The sequence below is a fragment of the Passer domesticus genome, chromosome 16 (genome assembly GCF_036417665.1).
Source record: "Passer domesticus isolate bPasDom1 chromosome 16, bPasDom1.hap1, whole genome shotgun sequence".
Lineage (NCBI taxonomy): Eukaryota > Metazoa > Chordata > Aves > Passeriformes > Passeridae > Passer > Passer domesticus.
Genome location: NC_087489.1, coordinates 6,005,494 through 6,029,756, shown reverse-complemented (window position 1 = coordinate 6,029,756; position 24,263 = coordinate 6,005,494). Strand labels below are relative to the sequence as shown.

Below are 24,263 nucleotides of genomic sequence, written 5' to 3'. Positions count from 1 at the left end.
GCTGCCTGCTTTCCGGACGTGAGCATCCTTGTTTGGTGTGGAGAAAGGCTCAGGTGGCGAAGGTGGAGGCTGCAGAGGCAGGAGGGGACGTGGAGTCTGCAGAAGTCACTTTTGGAAGGCATGTTTCTGTGTGTGCATGTGCGTGTGGAGGAGAGCACAGGTGCTTTCCAAGCCCTTTGTGGGCTTCTCTGCAGTGCAGCTGGGGGCTGCTTCCAGCCTGGTAGGGTTCCCACCAGGTGGGGATGGCCCTGTCCCATGGTGGTGCACGCACACAGCTCCTTGCTGGCCAGCTGGGATCTTCTCCAGTCCCACTGCCTTGCTTTGGAGCTTCCCACACACCTCTGCCATGGCTGCAGACCTTAAAAAATAATTATAAAAATCGAGTAACATTCATTGCTTGTATGCTTTGCAGGGGAAGGGTGGGTTTGGGGACTGGTGCAGGGTCAGCTTTTGTGCTGGGGAGTGGCTGTGCCTCTGCTGGTGCCCTCTGAGCATGGCTTTCTGCCAGCCAGAGCGAGGGTCTTGTCAGCCCTCGTGGCATGGAGGTGCTTAGCAAAGGTGCATCCCTCCTTAGGGGTGGAAAACCAACTCCACTTCCTCAAGGATTTTGGGTTTCCTGGCCCCTCTGAATGTTGCTAGCCCTTCTTTGCAGCTGACTCTATCAAGGCTCCTGATCTTGCCTGTCCTGAGGCACTCCTGTGTCCCCTCCTGCCCACCCAGCACCCCACCTGGAGCAAGGCCAGGAGCATCTCTGACACCTGTGTTCTTTTTCAGAAACAGACTGAACTGAAGCCAGCAGCCCCGGAGGATCCGCTCTTACCCTTGAGAAGAAATCAGTGATCTTTCAGAAGCCCATGGGCCGGCCTGAGCCAAGCCTGAGGAGCAGCACGTGGTGATGAAGCACTGCCATACCTGAGACCTTTGAGCACAGCACGTGCTCACACTGGGCACTCGGTGCTGAGCTCTTGGTGGCCCAGCCCAGGAGATGGCTGGGAGCTGGCAGGGGCTCAGCTCACACCCAGGAAATAGGATGCTCCTGTTTGCTTTCCAGTGACAGACTTTCAGATTTCATATTCATATACCGATGCCTACAGCTGCCTATACAAGCATAACAAATCTCAGACATTGTAAACAAGGTCATTGCTTAGATATGGACTATCATGGCATAGTACTTGTTTCTTTTTCTTTTTTTTTTTTTTTTTCACCTGTCCATTAAGGTGTTTGTTCTCTAAAGGTTGGCATGGCTGCATATATCCTCTCTGCCCTTTCTGGTCCTTAAGCCCTGGCAGTGAAGAGCTTTGTGGGCACATAGGTGTGAGTGTGTTAGGAAAGGGAAGGGATTTGAGAAGAAAACTGCCAGTTTTGAATTTGAGTGAGATTCTCACCCCTCCAGATGAGGTTAGAGTGAGCATTGCATACTCTCTGATAAGCAGCAGGTTCCCAGACTGAGGCAGCCCAGGAGATGGAGTTTGGTGTCATTTGTCCCTTGCTGGCTAGAACACTTTCCCTGTGCTCCTGGAGACTGCCTGTAACAGCCTGTTAAATCTCCAAGTCTCTCTTTAATATCTGAGAACTAGCACATAATAATTTTTGCATCCTGACCTGGAATCCTTTTCATTGTTTGGAGAGAACAGTCTGTTCTTCAGAGAACAAACACAGAGAGTCACAGCGTGGCTGTGAGTGGTTCAAGTCATTGTTGTCACCAAGGCAGCGGCTCTGCTGCCACCAGGAAGTTTCCTTCTTGCAGCCCTACATGGCAGATCCTCCTGCAGCACCGCTGGTGATTTCAAGTGTTTGTTCCAGTCCTTTTTGTTTTAATTTTCTTATTTTTCCCCTTTTTTTTTCCCCCAGGCCATGTGCAATAGTTCTGGAAAAAGAGCAAAATAAATTTCCCAGTTATCCTGCCTGCTGCCTGGTACCTGTACATTTTTAATGTGTGTTGTCTTGTGTGGTTGCTGTGTGATGCAACTGCTTGGACATTTTTGCTTTAAATATTCTTTTCTAATAGAAAACAAAGTCTAGAAGGGAAACTCTTGAGCTGAATAGTCCAGCCAAATGCTGTGTCAGATCGTTCTGTCACAAACTAATCAAATCCCAGCTCCAAATTGGTTCCATGTTTTGCCTTCACTTTTGCTCTTGGAAGGCTAGTCCAGAAATTGACTGCCTTTGAGTGGTTAGAAACTGTATTTAAATTTCTAGTTTGAATTAATTTGTGGCTGGTACATTCCTGGTTTGTTTTGGAGCCAACATTGTCCTTTAACTTAAATAGTTTTTGGTGTTTATCTGCTGATGTATTTATGGAGAGTAGTCATAGCTCCCTATTTTTTGCCAAGCCAACTCAGCCAAGCTTTTTCAGTAGAAGGTTTTTATTTAGTGAGAGCTTTTTAATGTGGGAGACTTTATTGTTGGTGGTAAATGATATTTATTAGGAGGGTGGGTAGCAAACCCCACAGGATCAGATCCAGAGATTTACAAAAAATCTGTTTTAAAAACAAAAAAGCTCTTTCAGAACCTCTTCCAAAGATGGTGTCTGATTTCTACCTTTAACTGCCCTTGCTTTTGCAGTTCTTTCTTTGCCCCTCTTCCAGAGGCCCCTTGCTCAGCTGCTGGAAGGGGCTGTGGCTGCTCAGTGCTTTGGCAGAGGCTTCCCCTCGCCTGGTGGGATGTGCTGGGTGCTTGTTCCTGAGCTCACAGGGCTTGCCTGGTGTGACACCATGGCCAGGTGTGACCATCTGCTCCAGACAGGTGAGCTGCACCCCATGGAGAGCGGGGTGACACTGGGGTGTGCCCACTGTGCATCCCACAGCCAGAGCAGCCACCCCAGCACGCTGTGAGCAGGGCTGCCTCCAACCTGGAGCAGCCTGTGTGGCACCAGGCTCCCTGAATTTGCCTTTGGGAGCACTGCTGATGGTTGTGACACAGTTGGAGGCAGGACCAGCAGCCATCCCACCTTGGCTGGTGATGGCTCAGCTGGTGGCATCCCCGTGGGTCCCTCTTTGGGGACCAGGGACAGCTGCCCTGTGGTGACAGCCCCAGGGGTTCACCCTCGTGGGTGCAATCCTGTGCACCCCAAAATATCAGAGAGGGTGGCAGAATCTGGGTGGTTCTAGAGCTGAAAGCAGATGTGGGAGTTGTGCAGCCTAAGAACATGGATGTATGTAGGTGTCACCTTCAGAGAACAAATACAGGTAGGTCAATTTACTCTGTAGTGTCTGTGTACATGCAGGTTTATTTAACTACACATATATACAGTTCAAATATGCCATTGATTCTTTATTGCATTATGATGTACATTACAAATGTACACTTTTACTAACTACTTGCTATATAAATACGTTGGAAGTGTAGTTTGCCCATTCAAGGTGATTTTCTGTGGGATTTTTGATGTACACTTTAGGGCCTATGGCTGATTGGAAGAGTGATCCCCGCTCCATCTACAGGAATGCTTAAGGACTATGGTATGAACTGGTCCCTTCAAACCATGTTTTGATGCACTAGCTGAAATATTTTGCACTTGGATTGCATTCAGCCAGTTTTCCAGAAAAATTGAAAAGAAGTCTTGTGAGCTAGAGGGAGAATTTCCCGGTGTACACAGAAAAACCAGCCTTGAGGGTTGGAAGCTGCTGAGGTTTTTGAGCTTTGTCTCCATGCATTCATACAAGCACAGCAGGAGTTTTCTTTCTTTTGGGTCGGAGGAATTTTAAAAAGTGGTTCCATGCAGACTCCCCTCGGACATGGCAACGGGGCTGGCAAATGCCTTTGCATGGGGAGGGTAAGATTTAGACAAAAAAGAAATCAAAACATGATTGAGTTCCCTTTCTAACTCCTACATTCCTTGTTATCTGCATTTTTTAGTTGACTTGAAATCTCCGTAAAAGTATAAGCTGAAGATTTTTGAGGGTTTAGCTCTGTGGTCTTCTGTTTCTCTGCTGAGGAGGAGAAACAGGTGCCATCTCCAAACAGACTGGCTTCTGGTGCAGGACATTGGAAAAGTGTTTGCATCTGAAACTGAAAAGAAAAATTGAGAGGTGGCTTGACAGTCCCAACAGCAGCTCTTGTGGTGTTAAGAGGAGGTGTCACCACAATTCTTCACAGTGTGTGAATATTTATCATCATCTAATCAAAGATGACTATCTTGACTTGAAAGGGGTGTAAGATCGAGGTGATGTAGCCAGCATCAGTAAGGAAGGGAAATTAAATTCTCCACCTCCATCCGCTGTGCCTGAGCTTGGGCTTGGCAGGCACAGCAGAAACCATCAATTTTAATCCATGTGAATCTTGTTACTTGTGTCTCTGAGGCTGCTTAGATTAAGGACACAATCCAATTGCTTAATAACCCGAAACCCTGATTTGTGTTTGCCCTGGCTTGCTCATGGGAAGGGCTGCTGGTTCTCCTGGTGCAAAGAACTGAGTTTCTTTATTCATTGATGTCAGCAGCTCCTGCCATGAGATTTCTGTGCATTGTCCCATGTTTCATTTGGGTACCTTATTTTTCAGCTCTGTAATTAGCATCCTTGAAATTTATTTTTTTTTTAGCAGAACACTAAACAAACAATGATCTACAGGCTCCTGTCTCCACTTGCCTGAGAGCCGAGTGATGCTGCACACCAGGCCAGCAGCATGGTGGGAGGATGGGCACAGGTGCTTGCAGGTACTTAGTGTGATTTCATGTCCCCTCCCTGAGCTGGTCACCAGGAGAAGCCACCAGCAAGAGCAGTAGCTGCTGGCAGAGAAGCACTGTAGTCCTTAGCCTGGTTGGAGGATGCTCACCAGAGCTGGAAGATACCTGCTGGGTTAATTTTTGTTATATGTCCCCTGACAATTCAAGAGAGGGAAGCTGTAGGAGGCTGGTTTTTCATTTAGGGTTTTGGGTATTTCATTTTTTTAATTGGAAAGCAACAGATTTTGGTCACCTGAAGAAGTGTTATATTGTTTTCCCTGCAGCCCCTCTGTTACAGATATAACAGAGGCAAACTGATCAGAAGCTTGCTCATTGGCAGTCAGAAGAAAAATATAATTTTCAGCACTTGGGCACAAATTACAAAGTGAACGGGATGCTGCACATTCCCATTAGGGTGACAGTATTCAAAATGTTTGTAAATGTCTTCACCCTGTTGCCCAGATGATTTTGGCTTTGCTCTCTTCAAATCAGTCAAGGTCCTGATGTGATTCAGCTCACCTGTAAAGCTCTGGTGTCACTTCTCAGCTGATCCCAAAACCAGCAGGGTAAGATTAGGCAACACAACACATGGAGGGGAACGAGGCACTTGCAGGCTATCCCTGTTCTTCTGTTTATTGAGGAATTTAGTTTCTGCTGTATGTTTTACTGGCAGTGATGTGTGCCAGGAATGTTGGATTGGCATCAGAAAACTTGAAAGCAGAGCAAGGGAGCTCAGTTATGTAAGCAGTGATTTTTTATTTTTTTTTTAATTTTGGGTTTTCTTGTTATGGCCCAAGTGCTCTGTTGGATGACTTTTGGCATATTCTGATGGCACAATTAAAGCCCCTTTTTCCCTGTACTGATGGAAGGTGGTGTTAGGAGGATTCTTGCTTACTGGTGCTAGTGAAGGTTGGGCTAGGAATCCATGGCATAGAAAATTTCTAGCTAAAATTGCACTTTCTCTCTGCCCCATCTGGCTCGTGGTGGTGTTATGGGTACGTGGCTGTGATTCCCCTTGCACATACTAACATTGCACTAAAAGAGAGACTTTGGGAACAGCGTGTTGATCACTTTGTTTCTCAGCAGACCACAAAGTCAGCCTAATGGGGTCTCTTTTTTTTTTTTCTTTAATTATTGTTATTTAGAAATCATGCTGGTGCTGAATGACCTGGAATTTTTGCTTGGATTTATCCAAAAGAAAATGTAATTGTAGCTGCAACGGGACCTTTCATAAGGGTGGCCGGTGCAGTGAGGGAGCAGGGTGAGAGCTCTGCTGTGTAAAGCTGTCTTTGTACCGGGGAGGTGTGGGGGGTTCCAGGGGGTTGTTACTTTGTTTTTTTTTTTTTTTTCCAAGACCACAATTTTAAATGGTCACCTTGGCAATCGTGTGAAACAGGAAATAGTTTTTACTTTTGGTAAAGGTTTTAAAGAGGAAACAAAAAAAGAAGCTGCCTGTGATTGTGGGCTGTAGCTATTATTAGGGCTAGGGTAGCTTGTACGTGCTATGGACTTTACCTGCTCTTATTCTGAGGGCAAGAACTCCCTGTAGCAACAATGCCACTTCTGAGAAGTGAACGGCAAGTTTCCCTTCCTTTTGTATATGTGGATGTGAGGGTGGGCAAGGGGAAGAGCTTGCTTGTACAGTTTGTTGAAATGAAACCAGACATTTTTGGTTGTTCCTAAATAAAGAGCGTAAAAATCAAACGTGAGTTGAGTGGTGCTTGCACTGGGGTTTGGGAGGGCCCAGGAATGGCTGTGCCTGCCTTCCAGCTTCTGGGCTGGGAGTGCTCCATCACAACCTCCTCTTTTATTTTAAAAGAACGACAACTTTTCCATGGGGTAAGGCCATGAGTGAGTGCCCAGACACCTCCACCCTAGGGCTGCTTCTTCATCCCAGAGTTCTGTCTCCAGCCTGCCTCAGAACAGCACAGTAACTTTGTTTTACCCTTTTGAGTGAACAGCATAAAACCTGGGGCTGGTCCTAGTTATTTTTTGTCTCTTAAAGCCAGGAGAAAGGAGAGAGCAGTGCAACTTCTCAGGAATGGCTGCACCTCAGCTCTGCAGGGCACAGACCACCAGACACCTGAGCCAGCACACACGTAATACTGACACTTTTATTGTCATTTAAAGCTAGAGTGGCCCTGTAAATGTAGAGTTTCACTACTGGACCCTTCGGCAGTGGCTATACAGGTCAGACGTGGTGGCACCAGGACAGACAGAGGCGCTGCTGTGGTCACTGCAGGCCCAGAGCTCTGGGAATGGACACAGCACGGGATGGCTGCAAACAGGCTCCAGCAGCTGCACACGATCTCTGGGTTACAGGCAGAGCAGTGACGCAGAGGCTGGACAGGGAATTTTTAGGTCTCTCCTTGTGATTACAGACAGTTTGGTCTCTGGCAGCCTGGCCGCACCGACGCGCTTCTTAAGGGCTTCGTGGTGAAGGGTGCTGGGGCTGGTCCGGGCTGGGGTTTATTTCCAATATTTTTTTTTTTCTTTTTTTTAGTTCTCCACTTGAACACACTTCAGCAGAGAAACTGGAAAAGCTGCCTGAAAGTAGGCCATAGCAGTGCCGTTTCCATAGAAACCAGTTCACAGCGTGCTGTGAGATTCACAAGCACTGGAGGTGCTTTCGCCCGCCAGGATGGGCTACAGCCGGTTGTCCCCGTTGACCCGGGTCCTCCGCAGTACCCTGCAGGGGGGCACACAGAGGGGACACAGCTCAGCCTCACGGATGACCAGGGATAATGCTCTGATAGTCCCAAGTTGCCCACTGGAGTAAAGTGGGGGCTCAGCCACATCCCCCATGACTGGGGATAATGGCACCAGCTGTGGTGTCCCACCCTACCCCCACTGCCACAACTTGCAGCTCAAATTTAGGGTTTGCAAGCAGCACACGAGGCTGCAGCTCCACTTGGAGTTAGTTGCATTCACTGCCTCCAGCCAGACTGAATGCAGGGAGTGTGCTATGCTGCAGGGGAAGAGCTGAATGGGCACTGGCCTCACCTTCGCTCCCGGCTCTCGAAGTGGTCAGCGAGCTGCTCTGGGGACACACGGAAATCCTCGAAAGGCTGCTGGTACCGCAGCTCAAAGGAGCCCTCTCTGCCTCTGCTTGCCAGCAGCTGGCTGGAGCCGTCCCCTGCTCGCTCCCGTAGGGATGAGGCATTGAAGAGGTTTATTTCACCATTTTCCTGCTTGGATGAGGGAAAAAATGCTGTAGTCAAGGGCTTGTGATTTCAAAGCATACATCCTGGAGCAAGGGCAGTTGTGGGGCAGAGCCCTGCTGCCCTGCAGGGTGTCCAGGGCTCATGGGGGCTTGGGGTTTGCAGTGTGCAGCTGCTCTAACAGCCATCGCTGGCTCCCACCAGCACCATTTGAAATGCAGAAATAAAAGAACCATCTGTCTCAGAAGGAGCCCTGCCCTCTGTTTATGCCAACAGGGACAGCCCCAGGCCAGCCAGCTCCATGATCCTGAGCTGCAATGTCCCTGGAGCACAGACAGGCCCTGTGACAAATCCGCCTTCTCCAGCTCTTGCTGAAGGGATTTCAGGCAAGTCAAACCCAGTGCAGGCAGGGCCCTGCCTGAAAGACCCTGACTGCTGCAGGAGGCAAACCCAGTGCTTGCTGTCCTGCTGGGCATCCCCATGGAGCAGCACTGGGAATTCAGCCATCCACCACTGAGCCTCACTGCCCCAGCTGGAGCAGGAGAGTGGGCAGGGCCAGGCTGGGCTCACTGCCTCAGCTCCTCAGCCCTACAGCATGGTCACCTTCTCATGTGTGCAGCCAGTCTCACCTTGCAAGGGAAAATGTCTATCTTGACAAGCAGAGAAGCCAGCTCCAGGTTCTCACTGTAGTTGTTCTTCAGGGGAACAGCTCGGAAACCTACGGCAGAGACAGCCCTGGTGTCACTCGCTGCACAGGAGGTGAGGTGGCAGTGCCCTGGCACAGAACTCAAGAGGGTCTCTCTCCCACAAGACCCTTTTTCTCTTCTGCCAAGAGAAGCTGTGGCTGCCCCATCCCTGGAAATGTCCAAGGGCAGGCTGGATGGGGCTCAGAGCAGCCTGGAAGAGCAGATGGTGTCCCTGCCCATGGCAGTGGGGCTGAAACTAGATGGCCTTTAGGGTCCCTTCTAATCCAAACCAGTCAATGATTCTGTGATTCTCCAAACCCCCAAATTTCCCTCAAAGTGGCAGGTGGCCCCAAGGGCTGTTAGCAAATGGCTCTGCCTTCCTTTATCTGGTTGGGGATGTGACCTGTCACGGGGACAGAAGGACTGAGCCAGCCTGGGGCCCAACAACACCCTCCCCTGAAAGTCAGCATCTCCCTGGCTAACAGTGTGAGCTGGTGAGAACCCCCATGACCCCCCTCCCTGCTGTCCCAAGTGCTTCACCTGTCTTCAAGCCTTTCACCAGGAAGGTGGCCTGGGCCAGGAAGTTCTCGTCGCTGAACATGTCCTCCTCATACACCACGAAGCGGAGGAAGGCGAAGTCAGGGTTGCTGACCTGAAAGTGGAACTGCTTCGGGGTCCAGAGAGGGTTCAGGCCGTTGTCAGCTGCTCACAAAACACAGCTGTCAGTGCCAGGCTTTGCTGCAGAGCCCATGGCTCACACCAGGATCAGGAGTGCTGGTGCATTCCTCTCCCTTCCCCATCCCACTCACCCACAATCTCTGTTTTGTGCTTGGCATTGTCGTACTCAGCACCAGACACCTCCACCTCCACGAAGGGACAAACGATTCCCCTTCCATTTTTGGGAAGGTGCCGGGCCCCCAGGACCTGAGCAGAGGGCAGGAGAGACTTGGTAAGAGACAGGAACAAAGGGGAAAAAATGTGTTTGCATACCGAGACATTTTCTTCCCGAATAAATCACCCTGGCTCTGCTAATTGGAGAGAGAAGCAGCACTGAGAGCCAGCCCAGCCTGCATCTTGGAGGGAAACAGCTCCCACCCCTGGAAGCTGCTGTAGTGTTCTTGATCCACAGTTTGACTTGTAAGCCACAAAAAAAAGCAGCTGAACTGCTCCAGGTTGTGCCTGCTGCTGGCACAGCCAGGCCTGGCCCACAGCATTCCCCCCAGGTGCCAAGCTGGAGCTGGGCTCCCCGCGAGCACCGTTCCCTGCTGGCAGCACCACCCTGCACCCCCTCATCTCTGCTGAACTTCTCGGCCCTCCCGCCTCGGTGTGAGGAGGAAAAGGAGCTGCTCTCCACCCCGCTCTGCCTCGTGCCTGCAGCACAGCTTGTGCTCCCTCACATGACAAGAGAGAGCAGGAGAGCAATGGCAGCTCCCTCTTGCCCGTGGCCATATGTCGCTGCTGCTGCAGGGGAAGGACCTGCTGCCAACGCTGCATCATGTGCTTTGAGTCACGCTGGGCTCGAGATGGCTTCTCCATCCATGAAAGCTGGCTTTGCTGGGGACAGCGGGCAGTTCTGCCAGACAACGAGAGGCTGAGCCTGTCTCTTAAAGGCAACAGTGACTGGCACAATGACTCTTGACACTTGAGGCACAAGAGGCAGCTGAATCCTGAAGTGCAGGAGGAGCTTGGAAAATGGAATGGGGAAGGGAATTTTTAGGGAGACAGTGAGCATGGAGTCAGTGGTGCAGAGGGTACATGACAGGGTGCCCTCATGGAGAAGGGCTGTGGCTTTTTTAGGGGGGATCACTCCAAAACAGAGGTGGCCACAGAGGAAACCTGTGAGCACCTGAAGGCAGGATCTCCACTGCATCCTCCCCAAGGTTTACACGAGCTGAAGGGACTGGCAAAGCAGACTGTTGACCCATAGCTTGGTTCTGAGACCACAGGGAATGCCTGTACAGGCTACTGGATGCCACTGGACCCCAAACATGAGAGCCAGCTGGTTTGGCACGGCCCTCCAAAGCTTTGCCTGGTGAGGTCTCCCATGTCCCTGCAGAGCCTCTGCTGTGCAGCTCTGAGAGCTGACACAGGAACAACCCAGCCTCAGTTGCACCATTAGGGAAGTAAAAAACTCATCAAGCATCCACACCCCATCCTCTGGCACACCCCACCATCAGCCCCCCTCCTCTTATCACCACCAGCAGCACAACACATAAATGGCCTGAAAAGTTTGCCCTGACCTCGAGCAGCTTTCCAAGAGGGGCCATGAGCAAGGGGAAATGGAAACCTCGAGCCTGGAGCAACTGAGTGACAAGGAGGGGACAAAGCACAGCTCTCGTGTTGTTAGCCTGTGGATGCAGTCCTGGCCACGCTCTGGGGACAGGGATGCCACCTCTGCGGCTCGTGGATGCCACCTGCTGGCACCGGGACCTGGACTGGAGGAGTCCTGGGGGAGCAGGCAGGGATGCCCTGCTGCTCCTCTCCAGGCACCCTCAGCACACCCACGAGTGCCCCTCTCCAGTCTGTGCTGCTCAGGGGGCTCGGTGAGGAGCAGCTGCAGGCAGAGCCAGGAGCCCAGAAAAACCATTCTCTCACCCCAAATCTGGTACCCCACTGGGGTCTGACCCTGCTTTCCCCCACACCAGGAGGTACTGACCTCAATGGAGATGGAGAGTGGTTCTGTGCCCCTCAACGTGCTCTTGTCAAAGGGGTCAAAGATGTCATCCCTCATGTTGGTCGGCTGCAGAACGTACCCACACTGGCCACTGGACATGAACAAGGCCTGGTTCATCTGCATGGGCTTGTCTAGAACACAGGCAGGAGACACAGGAGATGAAGGATACCCTGTGCACAAGCTGGATCATCACCCCCATCATTCCCTTGGCAAGAGGACCTGACTCACCCCTTGGCAGTGCTGAGCAATGTGTCCCCACTGCAGCCTGTGCACATGTCAGGGCCATGAGGTGACTCTGTCATGCACGATCTGCCCACCTACCCAGAGCCCCATGGGTCACCTCCCTCTTTTCCTCCTATTTTCAGCTTTCCGTGTGCTGCCTGTAGCATTTGCCAACCCCCCTATGAGCTGCTTGAATTCACAGAAGGAATGAGAAAGCTGGCAGGAAAAAAGAGGCAGGTTGTTTGCTGGTGTGTCAGTGAGCTGAGCAGGCTCACAGCAGGGCTTGGCAAAGGCCAGGGAAAGGAAGGCTGGACTGCACGGCAGGAGCAGGGATGGAAGCTGGGCAAAGGCAAGAGGAGCAGCCAGCTGGACTCAGACCAAGCAACCAGCTGGTGTCCCAAGCCTGGGGCAGCACCATCCCCTCTGGCACCTTCCCTGCCTGCCCTGCTTGTCACCAGGGACCTGGGAGAACCCCCTGCATCCTCTCCATTCCATTTTGTTCTTGTGGCACAATCCCCAGCCTCAGTGCAGCTCCCTGGCTCAGTCCAGCCCTCTGGAGCACATTAACCCGGGTCTCGCTGCCTGCAGAGCCCTTCCAAGACCCAGAGCCCCTCCCAGCCCCCATGTGCCAGGAGCAGGGCTCAGAGGAGGCACAGCCCACCCTGCCTGCCCGCTGCCCTCACCCGGGGTCTGGAAGTTGAGTGCCACCAGCTGGCTGCCACAGATCCACATGGGCAGGGGGTCGTAGTTGGAGGAGTCCAGGCGCTGGCCCTTGGGGTAGATGCGGGACAGCTGCAGGCGGTTGTACTGCAGGAACTTCTTGCCCTTGATCTTGTTGACGTACTTTTCTGCCTTGGTCTCGGGAAAGGAGGACATATCCCGGTAGCAGGCCCTCTCTGTGCCAATCTCTGGGAGGGGACAGCACTGTGTGAGCAGCAGCACACTCCCTCTGCTGACACTTAACCACCCCAGCTCCCTCCTGACGCCATCCTCTCACCCCTGGCACAGCCAGAGCTGTGCAGACCCTGCTCTGCCCCAAGGGCTGTTTGCCAGCTGCACGACACCAATGACAGAGCACCAACACAGCTCCCACTGAGCAGGCACGATGCTCCCCAGCCCCACTCCCTCAGCAGCTCTCTGTGTGCTCACAGACCCCAGCAGCACAGGGACAGGGAAGGGATCCCTCTGGAGCTACCCCGAGCTCCAAGGTAAACTGGGGATTTGGACACCTTGGACACCTAGCCTCTGCTGAGATCTAGCCAAAGCAGCCCCTTGGGGCCCACCACAGGGTCTGTAATGCCACAGTGACTGCCTGTGATGGCCACCAGCTCAGCAGATGCTCACTCTCTTCATCAAAGGGCACAGGTCGGCAGTAGACCACCAGTTCTGAAAGCTCCAGGGCAATCTTCTTTCTCCTCTCCATCATCTTCCCTTCAGAGAGCTGCCAAGAGAGGGTGAGAGAGGTGTGAGGCCAGGTAGGAGCAGTGGTGATGGATGACCCAACTCCTGAGCTGACCCTCACTGCTTGGTGTGGCTCCTGCCCACACTGTGGGGACCACCAGCAGATCTGGCAGGGGACACCACACAGGTAGGGCCTGGGTAGGTCCTGCATCCTGCCCAGAGCAGGACTGGCACTGGTACCAGCACAGGGCATCTGTGGCCTTGTCACCCTCCACAGAGGGAGACCTCCTCCCTTACTGAGCACTCAGCCAGTTGTCCAATCTTCCCAAATATCCAGCCTGAACCTCTCAAGCTGTGTGGCCACCACCCCTTGCCCCACTGTCCAAGACTGCTCTGGCTCTACCACCTCTGCAACTGCTGTGCCAGCCATCACAGGCTGTCACCCCACTGCCCCCCACCAGCCTCCACCTGCTCCTCAGCCCCTGGAAAACCCAGCACTGGAGACCCTGGAGATGCTCCCCAGGCTCACCCTGGCATCAGCTGTCTGAGCTGCCTCCCGGATCTTCTTCACCCAGTCCAGCAGGTCCTCGTGCGTGTCGGCCGCCACGTCCAGGGACAGCCGTGACACCGAGGACATGCTGATGGAGAACACGAAGAGCCGGCTGTTCTTCCCCTCGGGGCGGATGGCTGTGGGGCAGGGAGCAGGGGACAGGGTCACTGCAGGTGCTGAGCCAAGCCCTTCACAGGCAGGGTGGCACAAGACAGGCACAGGGACTCGTGGCTACCCCGGCACCCTGCAGCTACAGGGAACTCCCATTCCTGGCCACTGGAGCCACAGATGCAGCCCAGGCAGTGTAAGTGAGGGCTGAGAAGCCTCAAGGGGCCTTTGCAGTGTCCCTCCCTGGCACTCACCGATCTGGCAGGAGGGCACGTCCAGGACACCTCCCAGCAGGTCTCCCAGGGGGCTGTTCTCATCCAGCTGCTGCTGGGAAGGAAGCACAGCAGGATGGTGCTGGGCACGGCGAGCAGGGCAGCCGAGCTCGGGGGGCACAAACCCTCCCTGCTGCACCCATGGCCACACTCACCTCCCGCTCTGGCTCCAGGCTAGTGGGACTAGTAATTTCCTCCACGTAGTTGGAAGGGAACCACAGCTGCTTTTTGCCACCATAATCCCCTCTCCACCTGGGAGGGAGGGAAGGGGCAATGTCAGCACCGGCCACGGGACCCCAGAGTATGCTGAGAGGGGGTGAGGGGAACAGGCAGCTCTTCCATCATCTGCTTTGAGGGTTTGTGAGGCTTTGGAACTGTGCTGCTCATGGGTAATCCCCAGACAGATCCACCTTTGTGTGGATGGTGACAGCAAGGTTTGACCATATCCCCTAGGGAAAAGGGAGGCTCAGGACCAACTCACCAGCCTCCTTCCTGTTTCTCCACATTCTGGATGATGGCATTTTTGGTGAAGGTGAGCTCGTCCTCCCTCTGTGCCTTGTAGTCAAACAGGGCTTTGACTGCACACTGCAATGAGGAGGGGTCCCATGAGGCTGGCAGGGAATGGACACGTGGACAACAAGCCCACAGGACACCAGATCACCTCCCACCACAGATGTGTTCACTGGGGGGCTGTGAGGCACACCATGTGCAGGCAGGCAGCATCCAGCCCTGCTGCCAGACCTTAGTGAACCTTGCAGAGCAAATCAAGGCCTCCATTTACACCAAAGCAGAGCTCACAAGTCTGGTATGGCCCCACACAGGCACTCTCCTCTGTTCCAAGAGCCACTGAGAGGCTTAGTTTGGAGAGCTCAGAACAAGAGGCAGGCCAGCCTGGGAACCTGGAGGTTCAACCTCCACTGTCTCTCACTTATGGTCTAAAAATGGGTGTGCAAATGAATACAGCTCTTACAAAATAAAAAGATCCTTGCTAAACCCTCCAGCCCTGCACTGTTTTGTGCCAAACAGTGAGAGTGTACCTTAAAGGTGGGCATGGGGTTGGCTTCCACATAGAACCCAGGATGGCGTCCCTCATACAGAGCTCCATAGTCCGGCTCCTGTGGAAGCAAAGGCACAGTGGTTACAGCAGTGACTGCAGGAGAAAGGGTTCCCTGCCTTGGGGCAGGTGGGAGAGTGCCCCAGGAAGGCACAAGAACAAAGATGATGCTGCAGACAGCAAAGAGCAGCCCAAGCCTGGCTCAGAGGGGCAGCACCAAACTCCACTCAAGTGCCAGGAAGCCCCAAGAGGTGTGGGCTGAAAAGCACAGAGATGGCTCACACACCACCACCTCAAGGCACCAGCTCAAAAACAGCCTGTCCATCACTCTCTGGCTCCTGCACTCACCGCTGTGCCGATCTTCTCCAGGGTCTCCTCGTTGATGGGGTAGCGCAGCTTCATCTTGCGGTACAGCGGGTGCTTCTCGTAGTAGCTGATCAAGTCCACCAGGCTCTCGAACTCAGAGTTGCCCAGCAGCACAGTCTGGCCCTCCTGCTGCACCCGGCAGTGCTTGATCTTCCCTTCTGCCCTGCAGGGAGGAAACACAGGGAGAGGCCGCTTGGCACCTGGCAAGAGAAGTCTCTGCCAAAATGGAGACACCAAGGAAAAGGTGTCCCTGGTGAGGTGGCCGAGCACAGCCATCTCCCATTGGAAGATGGGAGGAAGAGCAGGACCTCAAGGATCAAGGGCAACTCCAGAGCAAGAGGAGTGCTGGGAGGGCTCAAGGCTGGCTGGTGGCACCCGTCCTGCCCTCTCACACACTGCAGCATCCCAGAGCAAGAGGAGTGCTGGCAGGGCTCAAGGCTGGCTGATGGCACCTGTCCTGCCCTCTCGCACACTGCAGTGTCCCAGCTCCACCCCCAGCACCCTGTGGCAGCACACACCTGAAGGAGATGGCGTAGGAGCTGGGCTCGCTCCTCTTGCGCACCAGGAAGGCTCCGTCGCGCGGCACCCGCATCAGCATGTGCTCGGCTTGGGCCCGCGTGAGGCTGGCGTGGTACCACCTGCCAGGAGAGACATGGCTGTGCACAGGTCACACACCCCCAGCCCATCCCACACCTCTGCCACAGCACGTGGCTCCCCCTCCAGCCCTCGAAAGGCTCCTTGAATTCTCCAGAGGAAGGAAGGGACTGCAATGAGGCAGGCAGGATCAGAGTCTGTTGGGGAGGTGTGGCACAGGCCAGGGCATCCCAAAAACCCAGCAGCTCTGTGCCCTGCACTGAGCCTCCGTGACATTCAGCTCAATGAACAACAGAGCTGGCCAGCATGGCTGCTGTGACAGAGCTCCACGGGGAGAAAATGGGGACCAGAAAGCTCCAGCAAGGGAGGAATGGCTGAGGAGGGACCTGGGAGAGCTTCCTAGAGTGTCCTGGCTGCCCAATGGACACGCGTGCACTCACTCTTTGCTCTCGTGGGCATTGGTCTGTGGCACTGGCTCCGTCAGCCTCATCTCAAACTCGTTGCACCTCAGTGGCACCTCCTGGTAGTGGGTGATGAGGTCGTAGAGGCTGTCAAACACCAGGTTGTCTGTCAGGAAGAACTTGGGGCTGCCGGCGTCCTGCCGCGAGTGGATCCGGCAGTGCTGCACCTTCCCATTGCGCCTGTGGAGCAGGGAGGGAGGGAGGGAGGGGGTAAGCCAGGCTTGTCCATGGAGATTTTACACTTGCCTCAGGCACAGCTCCAGCCTGACATGGCATTCCTGCCCCAGCGGAGAGTGACTGCATGAGGATCCCAAGAGACTTGAACTTTCTTATCCGGGACAGGGAGCTGGAATGATGCTGGGGCACAGAAACAGGGGAGGGACTGCTCACAGGCCAGCCAGGAACGGGACCCCACCACTGAAGAACATGTCCATTCCTGCCCCACAGGAGAGTGACTGCATAAGGATCCCAAGAGACTTGACTCTTGTGCACTGGGACAGGGAGCTGGAATGAGCTGGGGCACAGAAACGGGGGAGAGACTGCTCACAGGCCAGCCAGGAACGGGACCCCACCATCGAAGAACAAGCCAAGAGGAAACAACCCCGGGGGTGACACAGAGCAGCGGGCTGGCGCTGGGGCCCTCACCAGAAGGACAGGGTGTAGTCCCCCACGAAGGTCTCGCTCTCTCTGACGAGGAAGGAGCCGTCGGGGGCCCCTGTCTCGATGCAGTATTCCGTCAGCAGCCGCTCCGCGATGTGCCGCCCGTCACGGCCCGCTCCCAGCTTCCCGTGGAACCACTTCTCCGTGGAGTGAAGCTCCGTGCTGTTGCTCACCTGGCAGGGGGAAAAAGCCATCGCCTTGGGTCACTGAGGGCAGGCTCATGGTGCTGGATTCTGCTTTGCTCAGGGGTCTTCCAGCCGGGAGCAGGGAGCTCTTGAAGCAGCTCACATCCTTCCCATGACAAGATCTCCCCCTGAAGTCAGCTGGCAATGGCAATGCTCAGCCCCTTGGATAGTCAAGTTCTTTCCTTAGGGGACAACTCACAGTCCCACAGGAGAGCCCTCACCTCCTTTTGCTCTTCCTCATCCTCGTTTCCTTGGTCACTGGTTGTCTCCCCAGAGTAATAGATCTTGCTGCTGGTCAGCACAAAGTAATGTGGGTTCCACTCCTGCAAGGAAAAGAACTCTGGCAAAGAGACCCCTGGGGAAGCACCAAACTGCCCACCACCCACCCATGGAATCATCTCCTCCTGACCAGTACAGGGAGGGACAATCAGGTTTGTGAAGGACAGCCACCAACACTGATTCCAGTGAGTCACAGGAGCTTTCATTACATCCCCCAGAGGCATGGATTTGTCAGTAGCAAAAAAACCAGCATGTGACAAATCACACTGCAAACACCCCAACACTTAATAAAAGGACATGACCAAATGAAGAGCAAATCAATGCAAAAAAAAAAAAAAACCAAACCCAAGTCTGCACGGACTCAGCACAGGGGCAATCTGAGGTGAAGATATCAGAGATGTTTATGTGGATTTACCATTGCATTTTACTGTTTTTTAAAAAAAGCACTTGTTCCGTTAGCATGTGGCTTTGCCAGACAGACCCTCAGCAGAGTAAAGCTGCTGAAGGTGGGCTGTGAGTAAATGCACACAGTGATAAACTTGGTGCTTTACAAAGATAAACCCTTGCTTAGGCGTGTCAGGTGTGCAGGCACTTGGCAGGAGGCAGGGCTGGAGCGCAGCCATCTCCAGAAATTCCTGCAGCACAAATCACAGGCTGCAGTGCCTTGGCCCAGAGCTCCCTCTAGCTCAGCCTTCTGCCTCTACCAAGGGCCCACAGGAGATTCCTAGGAAGAGCACAGAGAGCCAGCATAAAACACCCCCAGCCTTCAGGGACACCTGAGACACCAGACAGACCAAGAGCCTCTTCAATCACTGGCACCACAGCCCTTCCTTCCAGCACACACAGCACCTGACAGAGCCACCAGGTCATTGACAGAGCCCTGAGAGCAGGGACTGGGCCACCATGGCACAGACATACGTGATTGATGGGGTCTTCCAGGTAGAGGATGCCATTCTTGATGGAGTTGCTGATGTCATTCTCTGAGTACATCACAGACGTGGGCAGCTCCTCGTAAGCGCTGCCCTCCGCCAGCTTCTTGTGCTGTGGGATGAGAGAGGGGTCAGGCACCCCAAAAGCAGCATAGATTTCCTGGTGAACAGCCCTAAAAGTCCAGGTCTGCTGCAGTGGGGTCCTCCAGATTAGAATAAACAAGACCCATGTCACGGATGATCAAACAGCACTGAAGTCCCATCCCTTCTTCCCAAATATTCCTCAAGTAGAAATACCAACATTCCCCATGCCCTCCAAGAAAGGCAGCACCCAGCTGCTGAGCTCATTTCCCAGCAGATGCTGAAGTGAGAGAGCTTCTCTGTGTCCAGCTGTTCTTAGCATCAGGTCTCCACTTCCACTCCTACACTGCCAACCACCCCCTTCCAAAGGCAGCTGCCTTCAGACCATACCCTCACCCATTCCCTCACTTAGGAGCCTCACTGGGCAAGGGAATTCACCTTGATGAGAATCTTCCTCTTCAGCTGGTTTGGAGATGGAAGGCCATCAGCAGAAATATCGACTGGTTTGGTCAAGAGCATGTCTCCAAAAACCTTCTTGAAATTCTGAGCCATGTTCCTCTGCTGAGCAATGCTGCAGTGGTCCTCAATGGACAGAATGACGGGGAAACTGGGAGAAGGAGCAGAGCCATCAAAACCAGCATGGGATCTGGATGGAACCAAGGACTTCTGAGCTCTGAATAAAAACCTGGCCTCTGTGCCCTCCAGGAGCAGCTCACATCAACAGCCATCTGTGCTGCCTGTAGCCACCCTTCAGGAGCTCACAGGGTGGAGAAGGACTGGCAGACTACTGGGGTTTACCCCGAGCCCTCTCTCCCACAAAATTTTTCTGGGAAAATTCTCTCTTTGGCTGACAGACATGACACGCTTTCTTCCCACCACATCCAGGCCTTGTGCTGCAGCTCTGGATAAAGTGAGCTCCACTTGCTACAGCCCTGGCTCCACCCTCTCTCTGCCCTGCTAGCCAAAGTCCTGCTGTACTCACTCAGAGGTGACAAAGGCGTGCTCCTTGATAGTGACCAGCACATCAGAGAACTTGATCTTGGTGGTTAAGGTGTGCCCGTGGTAGATGACCGGCATGCCATCGGGACCGTCCCAGCAATCCACTGAAAGAGACCCACAGGGGAACCTTAGCCCAAAGGCTGAACAGAGGCAAGACATGGACAGGAGATGGACTGAGCCAGGTGCTGCTGGAAAATCTACTGGAAGGCAATAAAGGAGTGAGGTGATCAGGGAAAGCCCTGATCTTTCTGTGGAACCAAAACCTCGGGCACAGATCACCCAGTCCCACAAAGCAAACGACCTCAGCTCTTTCTGCACATCATGGTGTTAACGTTGCCCTGGCCAGGCCAACCTCCAGCTCTGCCTTCCTTGCACAGCCTCCCCTGAGCACCCCCAGCTGCTGTGGTGGCAGACAGAGGGGCCCGTGGGGTACTCACGTTCGATGCAGCGGCAGCCCATGCGCAGGCAGCGGGCGTAGGCCTCCAGCGAGGACTCGCTCGAGAACTGATCCCCCGTCAGGTACCTTCCAGGTGAGACAACACATCAGCACAGCGACAGCCCGCCGTGGGCACAGGTGTCTGCTGGGACACTGCGGACCTGCCTCTGCCACGTGGGAATGGCGGGAGTGGTGCTTCTCCACACCTGCCACTTTCCCCAGGTGAAGGGTTCAGCTCTGCCCCTGCTGCAAGGGGCTGCCAGCACTCCTCTGAGGTCCAGCCCCAGCTCCTGAGACAAACCTCACACAGCCACATCAGCACTGGTGCCACAAAGAGCCCCCTGCAGCCTGAGAGCAGGGTCAGATGAGCTCTCGCAGGCAGACAGGATCTCACTGCCTGCCCTCAGGGCTGCTCAGCTGGCTTCGGCTCTCAGTCCTTTAAATTTGGGTTAGCATGAACACAGAGCTCAGACAGAGCCTGTCTGCACAGAACGCAGTTCCTGCAAAATTATTCTAGCAGCAGAGAGCGGAAAATGGCCCATTTCAGCCTGACAGGGTTTATCATATCTGTCCTGAGAAGCTCTGGAGAATGACAGTGCTAATGGTGAGAAATTACCAGAGCAACAGCTCAGGACGTGAAGGCACCTGAAGGCCTGTGCAGATCTGTGCTGCTGACAGTGCCTGAGCAAAACATTTATGGCTAAATGACAGAAGGGAGGAGGGAGGCACCAAGAGGAAGGTCTCTGATGTACTGGCCTTGGTTTGGAAAAGCCTTTTTGACCCATCACTGGAATCAGGCAAAATACTCCCACCCTAGCATGAGAAAAGGATGCTGAGAGCAGCTGGGTGGAGAGAGCCCTCCCCTTGTCCTTACGTGTTGTGTGAGGAGGAGATCCAGTAATGGGAGAGAGGGTTGTTCATGTTCTCCAGACACACCATGTCCAGTTGTGAGTTCCAGATGCTGTTCTCTTTGGAAAACAGGAAGGTGAGAAACTGCTCAGGAAGAAACAGAAATGTGTTAATGATGCAGGGGAGCCAGCTGCTGTGGTTTAGCTTCACACACATCTCCCATTCTGTGCCAGCAGACATCCACCAGGGCTGCCCACAGCACACCAGCTACCTGAGCCAGGGTGCCTGAGTGACCACAGCTTGGGCACTGCCACCTACCCACTGAGCTCTGCCAGATATCTGTGTGCCAGACCCTTTGACCCAGCTAGACACAAATTAATGGCTCTGCATTTTATTTTGCAGCTCACATGGCAGGCAATAGCTTACTAAGGCCATGTAGGTCAAGGGACCTTGGCTTAGTCCAGAGTGCCAGTGACATGGTCATCTCTAGCTGCTTTTATTCTTTATTCAGCTCTTTTGCTTTGAAGAGATCCTTGCATACCCCAAGGCAGCCTTAAGCCAAAGGCAGCCCCTCTCCTCCTCCAGATGAGCTGCCTGGTGAGTACTCCCAGCTGCACACACTCAGCACAAAAGCACAGCCCAGAAGCCATTCCCTTTGCCAACCACATCCATCTCCCAGGAGCTGTGACCCTTCCAGCACCCCCACCCTGCAGCAAAGGCACAGAGAGCAGAGCTGCCACACCACAGCACACATCACACCAGGGATGCCATCCCCTGCGTCACCCCACTCCACACACGCCACCTTCAAGGTGTCTTACTTCATCCAGGGAGAAATAAGGCTCATCAATCTCCCTCAAAGGATCTCTCAGGAAGCTGAACATGAACTCCTGTACCTGAAGGGTATCTGCAGCCCAGAGCTCCTGCAAAACCCAGGGGAGATATAAAAGAAGCCATTTCAGAACGTATTACTGCAAACCACATGCAGCTCATCCAGTTGGAAGCTTTAACCATTAAGGAGGCGGTTTTTGATGCAAGCCCATCTCTGCCAGGAACTCAACTGTCAGCACAAATGCTGGAGAGCACACAAGGAGGAAATCTGCCCTGCTTCTGAGTGGGCTTTGTTTCCTCAATGCTGTGCATTTTTCTCTCCGATAGCTCCTTTGAACAACATCTGCCATCCCTCCTCCTTCAGCAGCAGAAGCCAACCCAGCTTCCTTTGGCTCTCTCATCCTGGGTTTCTTTCATTAGCCACCAAAACACTGCATCTCCCCACTGATTAACTCCCTGCTGGCTGCAGACCACAGGCAGGGAGGTGGCAGTGGGGGACAGGGCAGAGCAGGAGCTATGAGCCATGGCAGGGCTTTTGCCAGCCAGCCCTGCCCTCCTGGAGGAGACCAGCAATGAGACAGGAACCTGGCAAGAGCCAAGGGGTCTGTGCTGCCCACAAACGCACAGCTGGTGCCTGTGTGTGTGTCTGCACATGCATGCTGTGCTTGCTGAGTGACCCAAGATTGCTTTTAAATTGAAGAATCAGCAGCTGAATCCATCAGCTGCTCCTCAGGAACTGCTGACACCTCCTGAGCAACAGGATGGACATGACTTCTTGGCTGCAGCAAACCTTTGGTAACAGCTGAGGTCACGGGGACTGGGTCAACCTCCACTGATCAGTTCCTGCCTCCTGGGACCCCCACTCCTCCCAGATCTCCTGATTCCTTTCCTGGCCAGGTGCCCAGCTGAGTTCAGGTCTGCCCTCCCCAGCACCTCCCCTACAACACCTCCTGCTCCAGAAGGATGAGCTGTGCCAGGCAGAGCAGCCCACAGCCCAATCATCCCAGCCCCACAGCAAGGCTACCCTCGGAGCACTGGACCCCAAATGTCACCAGTGCCTACCCCATTGTCCCTCCCCAGTGCCTGTCCTGAGCTCACCCTCTGGTACTCCAGTAAAAACTTCTGCAGCTCCAGCAGCGACACCCTGAAGTGCTCAGGCCTTTCTGCACCCCTGACAAGCAGAGAGAGAGAAGCTTCAGTCACTCGTGCAGCACCTCATGTGAGATGCCATCTGCCACCTCCCTGGCACGTGCAGCCAGATGTGCCCCGAGCGTGCAGCACTGAAGGAGCAGAGTGGGATGAGCCCACTCAGAGAGCTGAGGAGAGCAAACACATGCCCACATCCCAGAAGCAGGGACTACTCCAGGAGCAGTACAGGGTTCACACTGACAAGGGCATGGTAACATGAAACTCTGGTGAAGGGCAGCAAAAACCATTAGAGGAATGGATTAGTGAAAAAAAAAAAAATAGAGGGTTTGGTTTGAACCTGGGTGTAAAGAACTAAATAGAGGCAGGGCAGTTAAGGGGTGACTGCAGACAGGACAGACCTACAGGTATGCAGAGAACATGGACTCATGGAGGCAAGACACAGGGAAAGAAGAAGGGAACTGTTTGTAACTGATAATCTCGAGGGACTGGTCCATGACTGCAGTAAGTCACAAAGCCAAGGCCATGCCAATGCCAAGTCACAGCCAAGGGCCATGCTGGGCACTAACACCACAAAATCCAAAGTGGACTGGGCAGTGCTGGCTGCCCTGGGCAGAGGGATGAGCCAGATCCTCTGCTGAGGATCCTGATGTCTCTTTTCTATGGTTATAGGAAAAAAGGGAGGAAACCATTGGGAATTACCCAGACAAGTCAGTAAATCTTTCACTCTTTAGCTCCTGTGTCCAAATTCAAGCTCTTTCTCTCACAGCCAAGGTGAGCAGAGGGCAGGGAAGGGCACAGCTGGCAATGCCACCAGAGGTACTGCCAGGGTGGGGAGGGCTCTGCAGCCACCACGAGCAAAATCCCTGGGAGATGGCTCAAGGTCTGATCACTTCACATCAAACAACTGACCTGAGCTGGGATGTCTGGGAGGGAGAGATCCCTCCCTGCCCCGAGCTAAAGCGTCTACAGCAGTGATGCTTGTTCAGAGCACAGAACACAGGCAGCACAGGAGCAGGAGGAGTGCATAATGCCTCAACCCAGCATGCTGCTGCAGGCCCCAAAGCATGTTATGGAGTAAAAGAAAACAGCCCCTTCCCCAGAAAACACAGAGAATGACCCACCTTTCCAAGAACGGGACATCCATCTGCAAAAGAAGAAGCACAAGCATTAGGTTTGCACTTGGTACCTTCTTTACTCCCAAGAGAAGAGCTCACCCCAAGGGCAGCAGGGTTAAAAAGTCAATTAAGTGGGAATGGCCAGTAACAAATATGGTTTCTCCCTTCCCTCTCCTCCCTGGAGGATTCAGCTCTTACTGTTTTCTGGGCGCTGAACATCAGGCTGCGGTAGAGCTGTGCAAACTGCCCGTACGTGATATCCCCGTTCCTCTGCTCCACGTCCTGGAAAACAAACCAAACCCAGAGGTTTTACAGACACCACAGGTAACTGTATGGCTCAAGGACGTCTCTTCCCACCAGAATCCCTGAGGAAAGAAGGAGGGGGAAAAGGTCAAAACCCGTTCAGACTTTGTGTCCTGAACAATGGCCTCAAGTTGTGCTAGGGGAGGATTAGGTTGGATATTTTGAAAAAATCATGAAAACAGTGGTCAGGCATTGGAAAGGCTGCCCAGGCACTGGTGGAGTCACCATCCCTGCACATGCT

General features: G+C 53.6%; 2 protein-coding genes across 11 annotated transcripts in view; one reads left to right on the top strand and one right to left on the bottom strand.

Annotated features, from left to right (window-relative positions):
- Positions 1–6,364, top strand: part of ZHX3 (zinc fingers and homeoboxes 3) — a 46,751-nt gene extending 40,387 nt beyond the window's left edge. For all 6 annotated transcript variants that reach the window (XM_064391787.1, XM_064391782.1, XM_064391784.1 and 3 more), the window contains one exon: positions 775–6,364. In XM_064391787.1, coding sequence (XP_064247857.1) covers positions 775–840 — 66 coding nt within the window. In that variant the 3' untranslated portion in view covers positions 841–6,364. The remainder of the gene's footprint in view (positions 1–774) is intronic.
- Positions 6,365–6,756: 392 nt separating this feature from the next.
- The window catches only part of PLCG1 (phospholipase C gamma 1), a 41,173-nt gene continuing 23,666 nt past the window's right edge, over positions 6,757–24,263 (bottom strand). For 2 of the 5 annotated variants that reach the window (XM_064391776.1, XM_064391781.1), the window contains exons 6-32: positions 23,918–24,001; positions 23,726–23,748; positions 22,554–22,626; positions 21,446–21,547; positions 20,653–20,771; positions 19,780–19,865; positions 19,326–19,446; positions 18,782–18,950; positions 18,252–18,374; positions 17,276–17,377; positions 16,855–17,042; positions 16,189–16,389; positions 15,673–15,792; positions 15,137–15,317; positions 14,772–14,849; positions 14,216–14,319; positions 13,890–13,986; positions 13,717–13,789; positions 13,334–13,491; positions 12,748–12,844; positions 12,087–12,311; positions 11,164–11,312; positions 9,317–9,431; positions 9,048–9,209; positions 8,451–8,539; positions 7,664–7,851; positions 6,757–7,349 (exon numbers count right to left, since the gene is read on the bottom strand). In XM_064391776.1, the coding sequence (XP_064247846.1) occupies positions 7,307–7,349; positions 7,664–7,851; positions 8,451–8,539; positions 9,048–9,209; positions 9,317–9,431; positions 11,164–11,312; positions 12,087–12,311; positions 12,748–12,844; positions 13,334–13,491; positions 13,717–13,789; positions 13,890–13,986; positions 14,216–14,319; positions 14,772–14,849; positions 15,137–15,317; positions 15,673–15,792; positions 16,189–16,389; positions 16,855–17,042; positions 17,276–17,377; positions 18,252–18,374; positions 18,782–18,950; positions 19,326–19,446; positions 19,780–19,865; positions 20,653–20,771; positions 21,446–21,547; positions 22,554–22,626; positions 23,726–23,748; positions 23,918–24,001 (3,270 nt within the window). In that variant the 3' untranslated portion in view covers positions 6,757–7,306. The remainder of the gene's footprint in view (positions 7,350–7,663; positions 7,852–8,450; positions 8,540–9,047; positions 9,210–9,316; positions 9,432–11,163; positions 11,313–12,086; positions 12,312–12,747; positions 12,845–13,333; positions 13,492–13,716; positions 13,790–13,889; positions 13,987–14,215; positions 14,320–14,771; positions 14,850–15,136; positions 15,318–15,672; positions 15,793–16,188; positions 16,390–16,854; positions 17,043–17,275; positions 17,378–18,251; positions 18,375–18,781; positions 18,951–19,325; positions 19,447–19,779; positions 19,866–20,652; positions 20,772–21,445; positions 21,548–22,553; positions 22,627–23,725; positions 23,749–23,917; positions 24,002–24,263) is intronic. The other 3 variants (XM_064391779.1, XM_064391778.1, XM_064391780.1) reach the window with 3 other exon arrangements.